At 33.1% G+C, this 23,062-nt stretch overlaps 1 protein-coding gene across 1 annotated transcript in view; it reads right to left on the bottom strand.

Annotated features, from left to right (window-relative positions):
• Positions 1-2,660: 2,660 nt before the first annotated feature.
• The window catches only part of LOC6564073 (all trans-polyprenyl-diphosphate synthase PDSS1), a 28,354-nt gene continuing 7,952 nt past the window's right edge, over positions 2,661-23,062 (bottom strand). The window contains exons 2-8 of the mRNA XM_001990845.3: positions 12,990-13,166; positions 11,451-11,590; positions 11,110-11,251; positions 10,531-10,620; positions 5,398-5,529; positions 5,038-5,232; positions 2,661-4,215 (exon numbers count right to left, since the gene is read on the bottom strand). Coding sequence (XP_001990881.1) covers positions 3,994-4,215; positions 5,038-5,232; positions 5,398-5,529; positions 10,531-10,620; positions 11,110-11,251; positions 11,451-11,590; positions 12,990-13,166 — 1,098 coding nt within the window. The 3' untranslated portion in view covers positions 2,661-3,993. The remainder of the gene's footprint in view (positions 4,216-5,037; positions 5,233-5,397; positions 5,530-10,530; positions 10,621-11,109; positions 11,252-11,450; positions 11,591-12,989; positions 13,167-23,062) is intronic.

Here is a 23,062-nt window from a genome sequence, read left to right on the forward strand (position 1 = left end):
GCAAATAACGCGCTACTGAAACAGTCCCGCCGTGCAAAAACCCAAACCTTCGACTTCTATATCATACAGTCGAAGTCGAGTTGGCCGCGCTGATCCGTGCCTGGCACGGATGTTCGTCTCGGCTCAACTTTCGTCCGGCCCAGCCCAACCACTTTGGTTGTCTAGGCAGCGTTGCCAGCCAGCAAATTATTTATAGTCTAGGTTAGGGCGGTGCACAAGGTGCACAAGTGAGCGGGCACGCTTCTGTCCTTGAAGTTGTTTGTTAAGTCAGGCCAGGATTGCAGTTCATTTGCGTAACTTGCTCTGGCCGGGCCATTTAAATATTTTGCCAGTTAGGCACGCTGCCACTTTACTTTGCGCGTTTGTTTGCTTGCACACTCTGCAATTGAGCTGAAGTGCTTCTGGGACGCTTCGTTTCGTTTCGTTTACCAAGCCTAACAGGACTTGGACATTGAATACATTTATTTTATAGCTATGGCAGGCCATGTGCTTTGGTTAAATTGTGGCACAGTTTGCCCTGATTCGTGTGGTTGCATTAAAATGGAAAGTTCCCAAAACTATCAATATTGGATTGGGGCTTGGGATTTCCGGCTGCAATATTGCGTGCTCCACTTCATAGCCAACGTTAACCTAATTAAGCAGCCCTCACTAACTTGTTGATGTTTAACAAACTATAAGCTCTGCAAGTGTGTCAAATGTAAAAAAGATTCAGTTGAAACCGGAGCCGAAGCAACCTCCATTCCTTAAAATGTAAACCCATGTGAAGTGAGCCTTGCAGTGTGGCCTAATTTTAATGCAAGTCTTTGAACATTCATACAGTCCAATAAAAAATCGCAATGAAAACTAGAAAGATTTTTTGGATTTTCAAAGTTATTTAAAATATACTTAAAGCTAATTTTTTAAAATTGAAGCTTAGGGACCGCCTAGCTCTATGGGAAGTCACACAGGTCGTTAACAAAGGCTCAAAGCAAAGTTCGAATCGACCCAAAATCGTGAGTTTTTTCAAATAAGTTACACTTTTTTTTTAAATAATAAATTATATAACCTAAAAGCTAATGTACAAATTCGGTGAATAAATTAAAAACACTTTGGAAATTAGACATATTTTTTTTAAATTGTAGGGGTTAAGTAAATAAGAACCCTGTTTTTTAGAACGACACAACTTTTTGTCTTAGAAATATACTTTCTAAGTAATATGGTGAGATATTCTTGGCACCAAAAGTATACCGATTTTTTAAAGTTCAGTGTATCCTTGTGTTTTATATCTCTGTCAGGCTAATAGGCAGTGCTAGAATATTGTCTTTATCTGTTACAGGTCATTTTAGATATTGACAATCTTGTAGCAATCTAAACATAATGATATTAAAATTTCTGACAAGGATTTTCAATTAAATCAAATTAACTATTTGAAATGATGTAATTTGTTTGCCTTTCGCCCGTACCTCAATAAGCTCCACCTTAATTGTAATTTTTGCGATGTGCCGAACCTTTTATTAAAATCCGCCCATCATAAAATTTAGAACAAACATTTCTAGGCTCACTTTAGGTCAAATTGAATAATCATTAATGTACCTTTCAAAATTTAGTGAGTCTGGCTTTAAAATTGCAGGAGATGGACATTTACAATTTTTGGCGCGAGATTGGCGATGCAATGAAATTTTCTTACGTATCTTTTAAGGAAGTTCCTAGTAATCTAGCTTCCAGGTTTGGTAATTACGGCTTATTCTCAACAAACGTCATAAAACGGCAGATAAAATTCTTTAAAAAATCACAATTTAATATATTTGGTGTATAAAACACATCTCAAAATTAATACTCTCTTACAAACTCATACTTTTAAAAACAATTATTCAACCAATATTCCACATTTACAAAGATTAACAAAAACTCTTTTTAATTGTAGGCAACACTTCATTAATAAGAAACACAATTGTACATGGAGACATTTGCAGTCTTTCATGGGCATAATTATTTATTTTTAATGCAAACTCCTTTTAAGCTCCAACTCCAACTCACTTTCTCGAAACATTGTACATAACAGTTAACTTTTTAGAAAAACACTAAAACGATTTCACCCACAATAACTACCCTTAAGTACCAATGTTTTTGGAAGACTTTGAACTGAATTGCCCCGTTTTATCATTTTAATATTTTAATAATAATTATCACGAACACGTCCTACCAGCGATTTATGTTTATACTGTAAATAACCACTATTATTTTATATTATCGATGAAAATTGTACTCTGAAATTGTGAGAGATATTACATTTTTAATTTGTTGGTTGCGGGATGTGAATGTTCCAAATAAAATGATTTTGTAAATACAGCTTTAAAATTGCAGGAGATATGTATTCTTATCGATTTGGAATTATTTGAAGGTAGACGAGTAGATTACTGGTAACCTCCTCAATAACATCGTCCGCTGAAAAAGTGATCGCTGACACCACGCAAAAAAAAAATCTTAATCTGTCACAATTCTAGAGATAACCTTATTAACAGAGTATTGAAAACTTTCCTGTCATCGGATAGATTACTGGTAATCTTCTACATAGGACGAACATAGGCCATATCAACTATCGCGGCTTCCTATGCTCACAAGCCGAATCTTTTCCAACTGCAGCGTTCTTTCATATTTCAATCTACGATTGATATTCTTAGTTTGGTTTTCTCAAAAAATCGTATTTTATTCATCGTTATTATCATTACATAATTATCATTATCAAAAACATTGTCAACATTTGCATATTTATTCAGTAGACCAATAACACAATAACACCCATGTGATTTGTATGCTAGAATATGAAGTTGATCTATTTACGTAGTTTTCGTTGTACCTGGCTGTAAAGGTGCCTTTGGCTTATCTAAAATTACACCGAAGCCGGAAAGGGTTGCTTACAAACCAGTCTTAAATATATTTACAATCATTTAACATTCGTTTCCAATGTGTTCATTGAGGATTGCAATTAAAATTTTATTCTTTTTTTTTTTGATTTATATTTTTATTGTGTATGGATATTAAAATAATTTTTTTAAATTAAGACTGGGGCAGCTTAAGCAATATATTATCTCTTTGATTTGCATTATGGACTTAATTAGCAAATATTTTGTGATTATATGAGTATGCTGTGCATTTCATGCACAAACGCTTTAAAACTCAAAAAAAACCGTATTTAAAGAAATAAAAAATAAACAAAACGAATAATATGTAAATTTGTGCTTGAATATGCTTATATGGGTGACAAAAAGCATGCAGTGGCCATAAAACCATTCAGACATGTCTTAGAAACACACAAATTTAGTTACGATTTTAATTATATTTTTCTAAATTATTAAACACTGCTCATTATATATAAATATCGTTTGTTGCGTTGTTGACTAATAATCATTTGTCTTATTGATTTTTAAGGTTCAAAATCAGCTTATTACATTAGCGCAATTACTTTGTATTACACAAAAAATTTAGATTTTTAGCACTGATTTTCTTTAGTATTTTGTATTTTCAATCATCCAAATATCAAACAAGAGCATTAGTAAACATAATCAATTTTTTCCAGTGGACTCTTCCTTAAAGTTAAGCTGAATTGGTTCGATTTGTACAATTTGTTCTTAATTTTCGCTTTAGCTTGGGCATCGCAAATAAGATCTTACATTGCGATTTATATACATGCATATACATATATTTCAAAAACATTGCATATAAAGTTTATTAAAAATTCTTTTCAAGTTTTACATGTACATATTTACATACAATGTACATCGTTATCATAAATTTGTCTCAATATCTTGTGTACTTTTAATGCAATTATTTACAGTGTCAACAAAAATGCTTAAAAACTAAATAATAAATCTTGTTTTTACCATTTACTAATTTCCTTTTTACAAATGTTTTCCTTGTTGCACTCATTTGCTGACTTAATTAACATTAAGTGTTGCCTGCTACTAACTTACTAGTATATGTATAATTTTAATTTAGTATATTTTGTTGCGGTTTCTACTTCATTCGATTGATGACTAAATCGGCAACAACTTGCAGACCCTTTTGATACGGAGACTCAGTCAGCTCCTGTGCCAGACGTATCGCCTCATTGCAATGCTTCTTAGCCAGAAAACGCGTCTGCTCGAGTCCATGTGACTTATGTACCAGTTCAAAGGCACGCTCCACATCGCCCGGCTCACTGAAACGACGCATCACCATGGGATTCAGCTCGGGATACTGTGAAATAAAAATACGAAATTGTTGTTAAGTACATAAGCAGTATGTGTGCAATATACGTTAATACATATGTGTGGCTATTTTATTTATGTAATTTATATAGACACCTCCTAGGTGACTTGGGAGAGCGTTGCAATTAAGATTGCTAGTTAATACGCATTACACGCGCACGCCTATCGCGCCCCGCATAATAAACTGATCTAAAATGGAAACGCATTTGAAGGCACGCGGTGCACACACCCAAAAGTATAATGATATCATCAACATCATGACCGATGGTGCTTTGTAAATGACCACAAGTGGGAAATGCACATAGCTGTCAATGCAAACACACAGCTGGACAAATATCAAATGCTGCGACTTCTATAAACACTTATTTATATATATATATATATATATGCGTATATTAACACACTTAGAAAAAAATCATCCTACAATGAGAAACTAGAAAGTTCTCCTTGGTTTTGGGCTTTTATACTTGATTTTACTAGTTGTCTACCTTAGACAGGCCCCACGTAAAATCGGAAGGTTTATCAAATTAAATTGTACGAATTTGTGAAGTCTCAAAAGTTTGTATATCTTAATACGTTAATTGTTATTAATAATATAAGCAATAAAATTGCTAGTGTTATTGATTTCTTTTTACACATCTGAAATACAGGCGTATTTTTTCTACATTTTCGAAAAACATTGAGAAAAGAAAACTCCTGGTTTTAGAAATCTTCTTTCTGAATAGTAAACTAAGTTACCCCCCGCGTCAAAAGTTGAAAAGTCTGATTTTTGTTAGTGTTGTAGCAATACGGAAGTTATTACGTCGCTCACCTTTTCGCATGCAAAGAGAACCGGCGCTGTGGCCAGGCCAAGCTTTAGGTCCGCTGCCGTTGGCTTGCCCATTTGCTCTGTGGAGGAGACGAAATCCAGCATGTCGTCCACCAGCTGAAAGGCCAGGCCAATGTTGCGTCCATATTGGAAGGCCACTTCGGCGACATTATCATCAGCCTGGGCGATGACGGCGGTCTGCGAAATAAAAATAAAAAGATTTCAAAGTCAATTGCTGGCCAATCACCCGTCCGAATGGGCACAATGACAAACGCATTCGTGCAAATCCAAATGCAAGCAAATAATTGCATTTAAATGTGCAATTGCAATACAAATTGCATTTTTAATGATCGCCCAACTTACCGCCTTCAGCGCATTGGCAATCAGCGAAGCGGTCTTCCTGTATGTCTTTGTTAGATAGTGTGCGAAGCGCTCGTTCTCCGTTTCCCTCGAGCCGAGCTGCATGAATTCGCCTTGAACTAAATCGGTTAAGATCTGAAACAAATGAAACAAGTGAAATTCAAATTTACTGTCGTCTTTATGATTTAAATATTCCCTCACGAGTAAAAAGAGCAAGTGATGTAAGTTTGTTGAAGAATTAAGTTATTTTAATTAAGGATAATAATAATAAATAAAAAAAATAGTATTTTCTAACTTCAACTTAATTATGTAATCAATTCAGAGTCCTATATTTCTAATATTACGAATCATATTTTCGCATACATTTGTGATTGGTTCATACTAACTATTTATTTTAAATATATATATAAATATAGAATATATATACCGTAAGCTTCTTTCTGCCCTTATCCACCGTGTTTAAGTTTAATGGGTACAGTATTACAATAATTATTTTTGATTGCTGTAAACATAAATATTCCTTCCCGAAATCAGAGTGGTTCGCAACTTAGACTCATAGATAGGAAACGAACATCCAAAATTATAAGACTCTTACAACAGACAGATACGTACAAATTGATTTAAAGAAATATTAAGTTGTTGGGTGTAGCACGCCTAATTTTGCAATATGCTTATAAGCATACATACTCGTATACATATGTATGTAGAAACCACAGATGATCGATATGCGGGCAACTTCCGCATGGCTGGCAATTCAAATGAATTCGGCAAACAGAGTTGTGCCAAATAATTTAGGTAAATAAAATTTCATTGATAGTTTGGAATCCAGCAGGATGGATAATACCACTCAGATACGCCAAAGATAAACTTATGAGCATTAAAATATACAAGTGTAAGGGTTGTTCACTAAGTACGTCAATATTATCCCAAGCAAATTTTCTTATTTTGTCTTCATGACAAAACTGCAACTTTTATTACTTAACCCAATTGTATTATCTGGTTGGTTATTATTAATAAACAATAAGTTTATTACTTTTTCATTATTTCTTAATATACTATTATATATTTTTTATATATATATATTATATAATTTTGTCGTGAAGGAAACGTGTACCTTACAATATTTATGATATTTTTTAGCATCACAAGGCGGCTGTCCGCCTGTCCCATATGTATATATAAGCAGAAGTCCTTAAGCTTTAATAGTTCAGATATTTTTCACACAACACCGTTTTCAATAAAGATATAGATTTTTGATTGATTGATTTGATTTCTAATTATTCCAAATCCCAATTGATTTCCACATCTAATAAAAACTTTACATAAGACCCTCGTGGCTGGATGCCATTGTTGTTTGCATAAAAAATGTTGGCGCGCCCTTCGCTTAATTTTGATTTTGTTCATAGTTGATGCTGCTCGCATAAGTATTTCCATTCATTCATTCATTCATTCTGACAATTTCGCAGGTAGTTGTCAAAATGTTGAGTAAACAAACGGCAGAGTAGTATTTTGTCGTCTAGTATAACAAATATACAGTAGTTGTCGCTTGTCGGTTGTCGGTTGTAGCTTAAGGAGCCCAAGGTGAGAGCCAGAGTCACAGCTCAGATACCGATACGGTCACAAATATATTTTTGGCCAAAACCCAGCGAGTTGGCTTGTTTAAATGACGTTAGTTGAAGTTGTTTTTTTTTCGCTGTAGTTCGCCTTAGAAGCAAAAACAACATATTGATTTTCAATGTTAACTAATTTACACATGCGGCCAAAATAAGTGCGACTATTGCGTACGACCAGCACCACCAACAACAATAAAACAACATCAACCCGCCGAGCAAGAAATAGAGAAGAGCAACAAATTGCAGTTGGTTGAAGCCTTTTAAGCCGCTGACGATGCCAATTTTTCATTTATCTGCCTAAATTGGAGCACATTTTAACAATTAGCTTTTCGAAATGCTGTGCAAAATAAATCAAATTAAGCAAATATGTATTTCATGCCGTCTTAAATTGTTATAACATTGAATGGTTGACCAAAAATGTCGCAATTTCAATACAATTGTGCGGCTGTTTTTTTTTTTTTTTAAAAACAACATGAATCGGTTCTTTGTGTTATTAATAAAATATTTAAAGGGTACAGGGTATACAAAGAACAACTCTCATTTTAAGTGTGAAACGCCTTATTTTGAGGGAGACTTTAAATGCACCGATGCGAAGGTCAGGGAAGTTCTACAAATAAATGAATAACTTAATTTTTATGATCTGCTACCAATGTTCGCAAATCGACACTTCAAACTTGGAATAAATGTATATTCGTGCAAGTCGATAAAAATCACCTCTCCCACAATTAAAATTAAAATTTTGATGAATTCCTTAAAAGATCGATATACAAATTTACAGAAGATTGAGGAATACATTTCCTGGTTAAAGTGACTATTTGTTCCTTGAAATAAATCAAAAATTTTAAATTCCCATTTATTTGAAATATAGTTTTTTTTTGAATACAAATTGAATGAAAACATTTAATATGTGTATTTATATTTGTACAGCGTATTTAAGCTTTACCTTGATTAGATATTTGCGTAAATGTGATGTATTTAAAACATAATTTGCCATTTGTACAATAATGCCAACCGAGCATTCAAAACTTTAACCGACTGGTTTAACCCACTATATAGAAACAACCAAAAAATTCCCATTGGATTCGAACGTTCTGCTAATATTTTAATGCCGGCAGCGTCTGTAAGCTCGTTGAAATTATTTTGACACATGTTTTGCATATCAAATACAACAGTCTTTCATAGATAAGAGGAAATGCAAATCAGTGGAAAAATATAAGGCTTGGACAAAAGCTGCTTATAAGCATTACAAAAAAGTAAACAACAAAAATATACAAAATACAAAACTACTTTCAGTATAAGAGGGATTTTATGGGCTTGCCTTTGGATCTGTTGTAAGAGCAGTCAAGCTCATTAATTCAAGTTTGATCTTGTTACTATAAATTCTGAATATCTTCGTCAGGTCGAGCTTAAGCTAAAAACAAAACTGATGGACAAGTCTTCATAGGAACCGACAAACAGAAACTTTCCACAATATGCGCCAATGTAAGCTACATTAATTTATGGAAGTCCGATGTTAATTTGATTTGGACAAAATGTAAGTTACATTTTAAAATACAACTGATGAGTTTGGTTAAGTCCAATTAAAAAGCCACAAGTATTTTTAATATTGTAAAAATGTACAATAGGTTTATGTATAAATTATGTGAGTCGATAAAATGAATATATTTCCCACAATTTTATAACTAGAATCAAATATATTGAAAGTTTACCTTAAGAAAGTTGCATATTAGTTAAGTTTTATACCCTGTACCAATTAAAAACGGACTAAAGGGGTTTTTGATTTTCTGAAATTTATGCAACAGGCAAAAGAAAGCTTCTCCTCTACATACTTTATATATTTTCTTGATCTATAACAACATGTCAGACAGTCTCGTATTCCACGCGCAGGTTTAAATAGTTTCATTTGATCGATAACTCCTTCCCATTTCTAACCTCGGTAATCGATTATCGATAGTTGTAAAAGCCAAGTAATAATACTTATCAACTGTATACATTTTCTTGGATGTACATATCGAAAAGGTGTACGATTTAAGATAGTATAATAGAGTAATGGGTATCTCGTAGTTTACATATAGCTATGTAAAATTGATTCTTACGTCTTCCCTAGTTTATTATACACTTTTCTGCCCATTTAATGGGTATTGAGCTTAGCAATTTCAATAGCGGACAGAGATGGCTTGTTAAAGTGTTAGCGGATCTGTGGTTTGCTTTGGCCATTAGCTCGATTGTGTAAATAACAATAGATCGAGATGAGATGAGATGACTGAAAGAGGCCAGCTTCAAGTTCACTCAAGCAACAGAAAGTGAAATTGTCAGGTGACTAATTTAAAGTTTATTAAAACTGCCTGTAGCTGCGAATTTTGTTTTGTATTTCACTAGTCGAAGCGATTCTTCTGGAATTTTGTAAATGACTGAGGGGTAACTTCAACAAAGCGAAACATGCTGGTTTATGGTGTAGTGCAAAAAAATGAATGTTGCAATCAGATGCCCTTCGCCTTTGCATTGAACTATCCCAGGGTTCCAGGAAGTTCAACTGAAAAGGCCCCGTAATTTGTGGTCGTTAACGGAACAGGTTTTTCACATGGATACAAAGCCATGCTGGACATTTCTTAATTTAAAAACTGTTTACATTTCGAGTAGATTTTTTATTTTTTTATTCTGTTGAGCCAACGTGCGTGTGAATTTCGACACTGAATATGTATTTATGCACCCGGAGACAGCACACAAGTCCGGGACTTTTTGTGGTGAATTCTTGACGGCAGATTTGCTTTTGAACAATCTCAGTAAACAACACATAGGCACTGTTTGTGTTTGATTTAAAAATCATCTAGGTTTGTCAAATATGTGCTTAAAATAACTTGAAACTATAGAAACATTAAATACTTACACTAGCTGATACCCGGCTAAACTGTTAACTTAATAAAAAAAAATATTAGCCATCTTAAGCATGCGAAATTAAACATACCCTCGCGGAATGTCTTAAATAAATTATCAACTTCAGCACGCTCTACCATTCTGAATCAAAATTGAATCATTAAAGCCGCCATTCTTTTTCCAATGGTAGCACCATAACATATATTAGTAAGATTTGAATACTTATAGCGTAAATGTGAGGAGCATTATAACATATATATATTTGTTTATTACGGATATATTTTTAAATTAAGACATTTGACGGACATATTCTAAATTAAATCAAGATCTTCTAATTGCAAGCATTTACTTTTGGGGTCGGAGATGTCTTCTCGAACATGCCCTGTCAACATTTTAAATACTCATAAAATAGCAAAAAATCATGAATAAATTCTGAGTAGTTCAAATATGCCTCACTTTTTCCGTTTTTTAATTCAAGAAAAAGTCGACTCTTGACAACTGTCGCGTGTAAGTAGAATTAAAGTATTGATTGGGATTCATTTAATACACATGCTGTAATATTTACCACTTATATTATATATATGCTTATTTATGTATTTGTATGTAGTGAATCAAGTCACCCATATTGAAAGCAATTGATCAAGCTTACCTGACTCAACACGATCGTCACATCATCGCTGCGCAATCGCGATATCATTATCGAGGCAATCGATAGAATGTAATCACCAGCCATTGTGACCTGTAAGCACAATGATGAAAATCGTAATTAACTTTTAAATAGCTGAAAATAATGTTTGATGCACACACGAACACATCGACAAGAGTACAAATCAATTTGTTGAGCAACTAATTTTTATGGTCCAACACACCGATAGCATCAAAACACAACACGCTTTTTGCGTCGGCTTGTCAAGATGACGATCGAAATTAATTTGAAAGTGTCGCATGGAAAAATGTAAAACTGTTAATGGAAAGCCCAGACTATTATTAAAAGACCTTCATTCAAAGGCCTCTCAAATGAAGCAACTTGTTGACTAAATCTTCACACAATTCATTTCAAATACACAATGCATTGATGACCAAGTCAGAGATGCGTGAAATAATTTTTCTTGCGTTTGATGATCTTCGGCGTTATTAATTCCACTTGAGTGTGATAAACATATATATATATATATATATATCATATAGTTGACATACATATCTCATCTGATATTCATAACGCGCTTACCTTTTTGTGGTTCCACAGAGCATTTACGCTGGGCTTGCCGCGTCGAAAGTCCGACTGATCGATGACATCGTCGTGGACTAAGCTGGCCGAGTGGACCATCTCGGAAAAGAGGGCTATCTGTCGTTGTTTGTGTACTAATTGGCTGTCAAGGCGATATGCGATGGGTAAATATAATTTCTTAATCAGTATATAAGTGGCTATATTTTGGCATTAATTGTTATTCATAGACGCAGCGCAGAATGTGCACATATCGCAAAGGTCTGTTAATTACATTACACCGCCTTACAAATATGTGCACCATCCGTCGGTCATCCACTCCGTTCCCACCCAACCACACTCACTGTGATTCGTTGTTCAGATGATAGTTTAACGCCTTAGCCATCAGCAGGGTCACCATGGGACGCAGCGCCTTGCCCTGTCCATCAAAGTAGTAGCACGCGATGGTGTCCAGTTCTGGCTGTGATGTTCCCGACTGTAATAGCTGTGGAGATGGAATGATGAAGGATTGCGTTTCTACCAAAAATTAACAAATATTTGTGAACTATTTACTCATTCTTTTGCTAAAAACAATTAATTATCAATGTATGCGGGTGCCAGGCCCGACTAAGTATATACCCTGTAGTGAAAAAACATTTAGTTTAATCGGACTATTATCACACATACTTGATCCAATGTGAGTGTGAATATTTGGATTGATATTTGAAATTAAGTTGACCAGTGTTAATTTCTACCATGAGATCGAATTCTCACAAAGCTGTTAACTTTAGCTCTCAGAATGGTAAAAAATTTGACTATATCTATATATATTGATTTCTCAAATTATCTATATTGAACTCCTAATCTAGGATATTTCTCGATTTTATCGGATTCTTTGAAATATGAGTCAATCGATTCAAAACTAATGTGCCTTTCCTTATACATGCGTATCCGCTACTAGAGGGTATCCAAAAATATCACAAATGCTAATTAAGTTAAGTATGGAAAAGACCCTGATGTCATTGTGACGTAATAAGTTTGATTGTTGACAATAATATAAATGGAAAATAACAATGTGATAACAGAAAAACATTGGTTTCTGTCTGGAATTTTGTCCAAATGATTCATAGGCTTAAAATAAACATTTCAGATCGTTGCAGTCAGACATAACTGACTGCAGATTACTCTATTATCATGTGGTATCGATTTTCGACTATCAATTAATCGATTTCCGAATCTCCAATCAACGTAGTACTTTGTACCTTATGTATGTTTTATTGATGTGATATTTAGTAATATTTTTTTTCAAGTGCTACAAGCTTAGGCTCATTATTTAAGGCTGTAATGAATAACATATTATATAAAAGTTAAACAGCTTATATTAATGGTAAATAGGTATAAAATATTTACAATTATAGTTTCAAAATTAGTTGCAATCACTTTTATACTTTGACCCGAAGGTATATTAGTATCATGGTTTTGTGCAATGTCCTTCATGCTGTCTGTCCGTCTAGATATACTGACTTGAAACTTGGGAAAATTGGAGTGCTACGTCCACTTGGAAATTGATAAAATCGATAAAGCTTCATATCTAACATAATGTTAAGGCTAAAGTTACCAAATTTGGTTGGTAGATCGTTAGCGGTGTCGTTCAAAGATCGGCAATGCCACACAAATACCCGCCGCTCGCCGCCCCGCCGCTCCCCTCCCCCCCCCCCCCCCCCACCTCATCCCCAAACAAAATTTGTTTAAATGGCTATATCTTCCGTAGTTTTTGAGCTAGTAATTATAAAAATATTAGTTCTTATTTTCCGTTTTCTGGACAAAATCAACACATAAATATAATAACAATGATAACTAAATGTATATATATATATATATATATATATACATATTGAACTTACATCTCTCACATCGTCGTAGAAATACTTGAGCTCGTCGTCGAGGATTATATAGGGATCAATTTGGATTTCTCTCACAGGTCCGGCCGGCTGCTGTGTGTGAACGGAGCTGTGTTTGCGTATACTTGATGCTAAGCAGCCTGAGTACTGTGAGCTGTGACTGCAGCTGTGTGGGTTTTGCTACGAGTTAAAGAAAACAAAAATTATAAGAACGATGTGATTAACGAATTTTCCATAAATGCTGTAATTAGTAATAAAGTGTGAAAATTGCAGCGCTTGGATAAACGGTCATAGCTCCTAATGTCAGCGGTAACACAACATAAAAACGTAGTAAAACGAAAAACCGAAAACGGTTTTTGAGTCACTTAACAACTTTCAATTGCTGGCAGCACCACTAACGAGTTTTTGTTTGCTGCCCCAAAGCAATTTGAAACAAACGCAACTTGTTTTTTTTTGACACTCAAATTAGTTGACAAGATTAATAACATTAAAATTGCAGCGGCAAATTGCCAACAAATTCAAGTTTATTTGTTGGCACCTACGCATCGACATTTGACCTTGTCGCCAATTTGAACTATGCCCGTAAATCCTTTTGTTGCTGCACACAACAAAGCGAAACTGCCACGTGGCAGGCAGTTTTGGGATATAATTTCTAAATTAGGCTATGTATGTACATGCAAATAATGTTGGTTATGTGCCTGAGTAGTTTCACAACATGATGAATGAATTGTATACTTTTATACTTTTTGTAACCAAATACATAATACAGATAAATACTTTGCTTTAGATGGCTTTCAAATAGTGTGAACTACAAGTTTCCTGGAATTGTTTTACTTGTTTTATGTCAATTACAAAATTAATTTTAATTATATTAAATTAAATTCAAAATAAAATGAAATATTTAAGTTTAAATTATAAAAAAAGTAAAGAATAATTATAAGATTTTCTTTCTCATCTTTAAATGTAATTTATACATTTTCTAGAATTTGCTATTTTTACCTTTCTTGTAAGTTTTCTGAGTACACGTCCTTTTCGCAAAACAGAAAAACCGGCAACTCGGCTTTGCTATTTGATATTTGTTTGATAACTGACTGATAACTATTTAGACGATTTTTTTTCTAGATACCTTTATTTACAACAGGTTTTTTACTGCAACTAAATTCAATTAACATATTTGCAATGACTTCTTTTTTATATATGGACATTGGTTGAAACCAGACATATCTAAATCAACCAATATACATTTACTTTGTAATATATATATATATATAATAAGAGAGAGCAGCCATATTTGCGAAGCTTAAAACAATAATCCCTTGCAGACTGAAAGCCCATCAACTTATTGTTCCTGGAGCTACATGAAATGAAATTGTAATCTGATCATTATATTGTTAATTGCCAAAATAATGCCAAAACTACAATACTTGCAGAGAATAAGATTACTAATATTTTGACTCAGTTGACGATTTTCCGGAAGGAATTAAGAGTCACTGTTGTAATGGTGTTATTATTGTAATAACTATTTTGGTTGTTTTTAACATGTAATGAACATTATGCTGTTGGAATTTTATAAAATATATTTACTTATTATCCTTTTTTATATCAATTTTTTCATTCAAACTGGAATTTTATTATTCTCCATAAATCTATATTATTTAAATTGCAACTTTATATAACATTTTAAATTTATATCTTAAGAACCTGTTTAAAATATGTGGACTGTTTTCAGTCCGCATTAAATACGCAAAAAGTGTCGTTCTTTACATTTCCTCTTGTGTGTTTGTTTTGTTTGCTTCCCTTGTGTGCAATTGTGCAACTTGCTATTTGGCATTTGAACATGACTCTAAACATATATATGCATATGTACATGCAAATGTATGTACATATTTGTGCATAATATATTTTGAATTTGCCAATTCGTACGTCAGTCAATAAAAGTGGTGCGCATGTAAGCACGATAACATGTAAATTTTATGTTGCCAACTGTCAACAGAGAGAGCGCTAAACTACTGCTGCCAAATGGAGGCATCTTCTACAGCCAAAGCCAATTGAGCTGCAAATATTTGTGTTAGGTTATGTGATGCGTTGAGATGAGATGTGATGGAGCTGGGCGTGGCCATTACGCATCAATACAAGCGCAGACTACAAAATCACATGCATGTTGACCCAGATGCATACACTAAAAAAAAAAAATAGCGCGATATTGTAGAAAATCGGCATAAACTGATTTTTAAATATAAGAATAAACAAGATCGACAATTCGAAAAATATGGTTCTCTTAGTTTTCTAATATTATGTATCAAAACTTAGAAATGCACACTATCATTTTTAAAAAAAATTCTTTCCAAAATTCAGAATCAATGAATGCACAGCTTTTATATTAAAGTTTAACTGTCCTCCGTCTTAAAGGCCGAGTAGCTCAGTGCGAACTCACTCAACTCACAAACCAAGGCTTGTATGTGAAATCTTAAAATATCAATGTTTAATGATAATATAATTAACAAAAGAGCTAATAACGGTAAGCATAGAAATCAACAGCGTGGAAATTATATATATTTTTTCAAAAATGTTGAAAGATCCTCGTTGTAATTAAGCATTACACAACATTAAATTTTAGCAATTAAATTTCTGAATAAAAATATGAGAAGCCCTTGTCGATTTTCCAAAATTCACGGGTATTTTTTTTCAGTGTATAGATCCTGCAGCTCAAATCGCTCCCATCAAGAGGCCATAAAGTTTAACGCCCTTGGCAACACACCGGTCGGTCTGAGAGAGTAGTCCAGCATCTCATAAGCGGTCATAATTAATGGTCTTTGGTGCACGTGTAGACGAACACGACGCCCCAACTGCTCCAACTGGTTGAATCTGATGATGACTTTTCATTGATGGTGGTCGTCGTATCATAAAAATAAATACTTATGTACATATATACATATATGTATTTACGCATAAATTTTGACCATCGCTCGCTTTTGTGTTCATTGAAAAGATCTCGTTCACATTGAGCTTGTAATGACCCACTTTTATATTGAGTAAGAGTGGACAAACATATGTGTCATAAATACAATACATATATATATTTATATATATATATATATATATATATATATATATAAGTATTTGAAGTAGAAAGCGCCAGGCAATGGCGACCAAACTTGACTGATTGTTATAAAATCAACCCATCACAATTATAAAGCCAATTAAATTCAGCTCGTGAAAAGTTTCAGTTTCAATATGTGCGTGAAAATAATACAAGTGCAAAAGTCCGCAACAAATGTTTGGCTACTTCTTATACACAAAATCAAAAACAAAAATCAACATTAATTTCACTTTTTTCTCTTCTTTCTTTGTTGGTCTTCATTTGCTGGTTAAGAAACGTGCAAAAATGCATTTAATCGTGGTTATTTTTTCGTTCGCAAACTACGTTGAATGATTTATAAATTTTTAAATTGTTTTTATGGCCAATGTCCAATGACCAAATAACCAGGCAGCCAACCAGCCACATAGCAGACTATCGCACATCAATTTCATTCAAAGGTGTTTAACAAACAATGATAAGCATTTCGATTTCGTGCAGTTAAAGTCGAGATAAGTCAATTCTAAATTGCAATAACAGCTAACGAGCAATAATTTTTAATCTTGTAAGCTGAAATTGCTTTAGTTTTCTGCTTGCAATGCGTGCTGCGCAAATAGGAAGAAAAGTCTTCGTCGCACTTGGCTGCCACTGGCGGGCAGAGGACTTTGACTCAATTCAGTTTATTATATTATTATATAGTCGGAGCGAAAGATAAAAGTAATATCAAATGCATAACTAAACATTTCTGAAATCGTTCCAAGTACCAAACACTATCTTTGAACTTTTATAGCATCATAATTGCAAATTATTAAAAAGCGGTTGTTTAATTTCCTCTTTTGGTATTTCTCAATAAATAAGCACATCAAATTTGAGCAGACGATTCATTGGTATTTTATATATCGTATTTAGATACGCACAACTCGAGACTAGAATAAAAAAGAGTTGGAATTAACCCAAAAAAGGCCAAAACACTGAATAATAAAAAAGACCATGGGGTTTTTATGTTTAAATTAATTGAAAATAAGATAAGCAACTTACGAAAACATGAAAAATTAAAAAAAAATCATTCATTTTTAGCCTTTTTACCCAACCGAAATTTACATTAACATTTTAAAGTGCAAAATTTTTTTAATGGAAATTCTTTGCAATTTAAAAGAACGAATGAAGAATTTAAAGGACATGCTTCAAATACAGAGAAATTCACACTGATCGTAATTCGTCATCTCAACTTTGCTCTGTCACCATTCAGCATATAGTGCATAATGAATCTGTGCAAAAGAAATGTGAACAATTTATTTCTTGTTGCTTGTACCCAACTAGCTACAGTAGTAGGGCGGAAATAGGTTAAAAACTGAAAAAAGACTTAATTCTTACATTTGCATTTTGAATGACAATAACATTTTTTAGCAGCCACTTATAGTGTAAACTGTAGTTGATGTTCGTTCAAGTCTTATACTAGCCAGTGAATTGAAATGTGAACTGTGTTGAAGTTTATCAACGTTTGGATTTAAGAGTGCATTATTATATTATAATGTTATGGTCTCTACATAACTCTTAAAATTACACCTTAATAGCGTCTAGGGTTTTAAGTATCGTCTTAAGAAGTAAACGTTCTTTAAAAACCCCTTTTTATAGTGCACAATAATCCAATCACGGATTAAGATTAAAAACAAACAACTGTTGCCAGTTAAATAGGGTTTATTATTTTCGAAAAATGTAAGACAAGATGCATATGGCTATAGCTCAGGCGAGGGATAGTCTATATATAACTGTTGCGGGACCTTTCTTAACTTTTGCGGATTCATCAATATTTAACAACCCTATAAGCATATTGATTATACAAATTACTGCACAATTTGCGCGTTAGTAATTTAATTATTTATTGCAACAGCAAAAAAATAAAACTATTCGCAAAATGTATGAACACATTTTTGCAGCACTTGAAATGCGATGCGTGAAATGTAAATTGATAGTCAAGCCAAAAAACACACACACTCACCAAACAAATTAACAGGTGTACATAGATACATACACATACACATACACATACACATATACACATATATATATATATATATATATGTATAATAATCGAATTTAACATTTTTGCTTTGGGCCTCGGGGCCTCGGGGCGCTCCCACGACCTAATCTTGAGGATTTTGGAGCGGCCTGTGCTCGATTGCGATTGAAGATGGAACCGAATTGCCACAAAGCAATTGAAATGTGCAAAATCTTGTAAGTGACACACGCGTAGACAACAAAACATAATCAAAAGAAAGAAAAAAAGAAAACAAACAAATAACAAATACAAAAAGACGTTAACGATTTTCAAGTAGCTGACAAGTGCGCTGATTGATGTAATTTTAACTTGGCGCACTTTTGATTGACAAGCCTGTCATGCAATTGCAACATTTGGCATTAGATATTGACTACTCTATTCGAGTTTGCTTTGAATTTGAATTGACTTTGATTCTTTTCACAATGTCTGCATATATATGTGTATGCCAGAAGTATGTCTATTTCTGTGTCTATATTTCGCCTAAAATTAGCATTACATTTAGCTATTTTTATGGATGCCACATGAAGCATATGTGTTTCAACGTCCTTGGGCACTAAGTGCACAATAAAAAATTTGCGAGTGGGGGGAAGCATATAAAACAGTTGAATTTTGAAGCTGATGAAATGTGACTTTATAACTCAAACATTCTTTCTCATAATAGATAAAACAAACGTCTAATATACCGACACACAAAGTCACATGTACTTTGCAAATTAAAAACAAGTTCTTTGCCGGATTATGTGTATTTCTTCCTTTTTTTCGTGTTTTTAGAAATAATTTCAAAATTTATTCAAATTAAAAAAGCTTTTTCTATTTTTGTTTAGACATTTTTCTAAAATAATAATAAATAAATTTCGAAAAAGTTAAATTAAAAGCCCTTATTAAAAAAAAAATATTTTTTTTTTAATTCAGAAAAAGTAATCAAATTTTATGTCTCGTCTTATATGTTAGAGTTTAGTTTGTTTCTATCTGAGTGTGAAATCTCAGTGGGGAATTACAATCAATTAAGTTACAAAAATATATTGTTCAAAATATTAGATAAAAATATATAGTGAAATTAAGAATAGGAAGACACAACCTTATGTGCTTGAAATATACTGTCTGAATAATAATGTGAGTTATTTCCAAAATGCAGGACTAATATTTTTCTGAGTGTAAATTTCATGTTATATAACACATTTAGATGTATTTCTAATCTTAGATTAGATCTTTTGGATTGACACTCATCATTCACCTGCTGATTTTGATTGCACTTAAAAAGAGATACATATATGTACAACTAAGCAGGTATAACGGGTAAAGCAGCCAACGGCCTGTAAAAGCGGAAGCTACAGCAGCAAGAGCAGCAAGAGCAACAACAACAATAATAACCAACGGGCAGATTTGTACAACAAGAAAGTATTGGCCAAAAGCGGCCAAGAAAGTGAATAGCATTTTGTTGAGGGCCGCTAAAGACGAAGACGAAGGCGAAAACGAAGATGAAGGTGAAGACGTAGACGTAGACGAAGAGGGAGCCGAACGAGCAAACCAGAGACACTTTGGACTTTCCCTTTTTGTCGTCATCGTCATCGTTGTCTTCGTTGTCGTTGTGGATGTCGCTGACGTAATAAAAATGCCGCTTGAGTTGTTGTTAAGGTGTGGAGAGGAGCAAAAGCTGCGACAATTGGCTGCATAAATCGCTCTCCATGGCCATGTCAGTTAGTGGTAAATTCTCTCATTGATTTTGTTAATGTTGACAACAGCAGCAGCAACGGCAGCAGCAACAACAGCAGCAGAAACAACAGCAGCAGAAACAACAGCAGCAGTAGCTTTTGCTGTGGGGATTCGTTAACATGCGTGTTAACATAACATATTGCTAGGAGATATCATCGCATGCATTTTGAGTACCAATGAGGAGGGTTTGTATTTGTTTGGTATTTGAATTCGTATTGCAGATTCGAACTCGAACACTGAACAAAAAGATCGCGCATGAAATTTAGAAACGGGCAGCTCACCTTGACTTTTATTCCTAATTACCGGTTCGACTTTTCTAACACTTCGATAAAATATGTCTAATTCCCTTTTTTACATATAATTCTTATATAAGCTAACCTGTTCTTTCTATTATTTTTATTTTTAATAATAAGTATTTTAAGATTTAAAAACATAAAAAAATAAAAATTTAGAACAGAAGTCGAACCAGCAATTTTAATACCTTCTTTCCCAATTTAAAAAACAAAATGTTTTCCCAAAAATAAGAGTTTAATTTCTGCTTTTTAGAAATTTATTTCTTAATAAAAGAAACCCTTTCGTAAAAGATACAAAACAAATAAGCATTTATAATTTTAAAAATATGTTTCATTCTAGTTTTTAGGTGTTTTTTTTTCTGAGTGTATGTATTTGTTTGGTACTTAAATTCGAATTGCATATTCGGATTCGTGCATATTTGTGTATTTGAGTTTATAAATTGAGTCTGTTACACGCATTGGGAACGCTTCTTAAGCCGCCGTAACTAATAGCACATTGACGATATTTAAGTTTACTGGCGACACAGACAAACACACACACATACACACGGATGCTCAAAAAATGTCGCAATTGCCATGCATCACGGTTTTATTACGACAGAAATGGCCTCATTGTAAGCTAAGTATGTACCATCAAATATTGCAATTTTAGTCATGTCAATCAGAGAGAACTGCTCTCCACGAACTTCAAGAAATCGAAACATTTTTACTGAACGATAATTGTATCTAAGAGAATTTTAAGCAATGAGAAACTGATTTCGTGATTTCACTTCTTGCTAGAAACTCAAGTTTATACTGATTTTGCATAATAGTGCTGTGATTGAGTTTACTTTTTTTATTGTTCGATGAAGCGAATAAATTAAAACTTCATAACTTAAGGCTTACTCAATTGTCCCTATACAATGCCATGAAAATTCGTCAGATCCCTTCTATATTTTTTCTCTCGCTCTGGTTCTCTCCTTTCTTAGCGTTTCACTTTCATTTTTCTTGTCTGATTGTATTTTGTGTGATTTACCCGAATCCTTGCAATAATTGTTTAACCATTTTCGATTTCAATACCCATAGATTTCATGCATTTTTAACAGTTTCTTCACATTTTAATTTAATTATTTAATTGCAAATTTAAATCATTCAATTTGTAATTTCAATTTTAATTTAAAATGTTAATTTTTTAACACTTTTTTAAATTTATGTGCTTTTTGTAGTCCACATTAATTCATCAAATAAATAAAATAACATGAATAATTAAAGTTAAACTCACATGAATAAAGCGTGGCGGCAGATAAATCAATAAAAAACGCAGAAGAACTTTTGGATGCCCAAAAAAGAAAAAGATTCGACCATATAGACCAAGAAGGTACCTTTTTACCTTTTTATTAAAACCAGATTTCAGAACGACTTTCGATCATTTTAGTTTTATTTTATTATTTTTGGGAATATCAGCAAAGCAGTATAATAGTATCGTTTTATGATATTTAGGGTTCCATTAATTCATTGTATTCATGCTCAGTAGCTGTGATAATTGGTTTTTGCAAAAAAAAAAAAAATCCCCCGACAAAGATAGATTATTTTGGTGCTAATTTTTCCGAAATGTTTTAATTGTTGAGATTTTTTAGAGCTATCAGCTTGTCTCATTTTTTAATCAAGTGCTCAAAGTTTTTGTGGCTAACGAGACAACTGCATAACGCTTACACAGCCATAACACCTTGCACACACGCATACACACCAGATGTGCGTGTGTATGCGTGTGTGTGCTTTGACAAAAACGCCATGGCTTCCGCGCAACTAGAAATCGCCGAATATTCGGTTTTATATGTGGCATTGCGGCTTAAATAAGTAATTTATAGACTGGTCGACGAGTGCTTGTGATTATAGCAATTTATCAAATACAGACAGAAACGAAGAAAAAACGAAAAGAAAAAACGTTTTAAAAAACACTATTGCAGCCCAAATATGCAGACATTTTGAAAACAAGTTGCAGCAAGTGCCAAAAACCAGTCAAATTCAAGTTTATCCTGCGACTCCAGTGAAAATAAATGGCCAGCAAAAGCAAAAGCAAACGCAAAAAATAACTGACAAGCTCCAAATTCCAAATTCCAAAACAAAAACACCAAAATGCAAACTGTAATAAGCAACAAATCAGTTAACTTTATTTACTTGCTGCTCAAAATCGTTTATTATGCGGTTGCTGTTGTTGTTATTGTCTAATCAGGAAGTCAACGTATAATGTTGACATGTCGGTCGATTCATGACAGACATTTAACCAAATTTAAATGTAAATTAAGTGAAATTTTTTTCCGCCCAAATTGCGACAAATATCAATTGGATTATTTTGTACAAAGCAAGCAAACAGGTCAAAGACTAAAAATGTTTAAACAACAACGGAAATTTAATAGTTCAAGTTGCTGCATCAGGGTCAGGTCAGGAGTCAAAGGGTTCATTTTTTTTATTTATGTATGCACACTTAGAAAAAAATCTACATTAATTTAAGAAAATCGTAAAATAAAACAGTTGAATATATACCTCTTTATAACTTTAATATTACTTATTATAGAAGACATACATATCATAACAGATAAAACCAACATCTAACTAATGAACCGACAAAAATTGAGATGCACTGTACAAAGGTTTTTTCTATTTTTTGAAATGTTTCATATTATCAAGAAATTAATTTTTAAAAAGTTGAAATAAAGGCCCTTTTTTTAAAAATATTTTTATAAATTTAAAAAGAAAAATTGAGATTCTATGTTTAGTTCGTGTCTGCCTTTTTTTATTTTCGTTCAAAATAAGATATTTCTTTTCTGAAAACACTTATTTTATTCAGACTCCTCACATCAGATTTTTTACTACATTTATTACTAAACATTAGTATTTTAAGTATTTAAGAATTGGAAAAACTTACGATTTTACACACAACTGTTAAAATCGAACA

The sequence above is a fragment of the Drosophila grimshawi genome, unplaced genomic scaffold, assembly GCF_018153295.1.
Source record: "Drosophila grimshawi isolate 15287-2541.00 unplaced genomic scaffold, ASM1815329v1 contig_59, whole genome shotgun sequence".
Lineage (NCBI taxonomy): Eukaryota > Metazoa > Arthropoda > Insecta > Diptera > Drosophilidae > Drosophila > Drosophila grimshawi.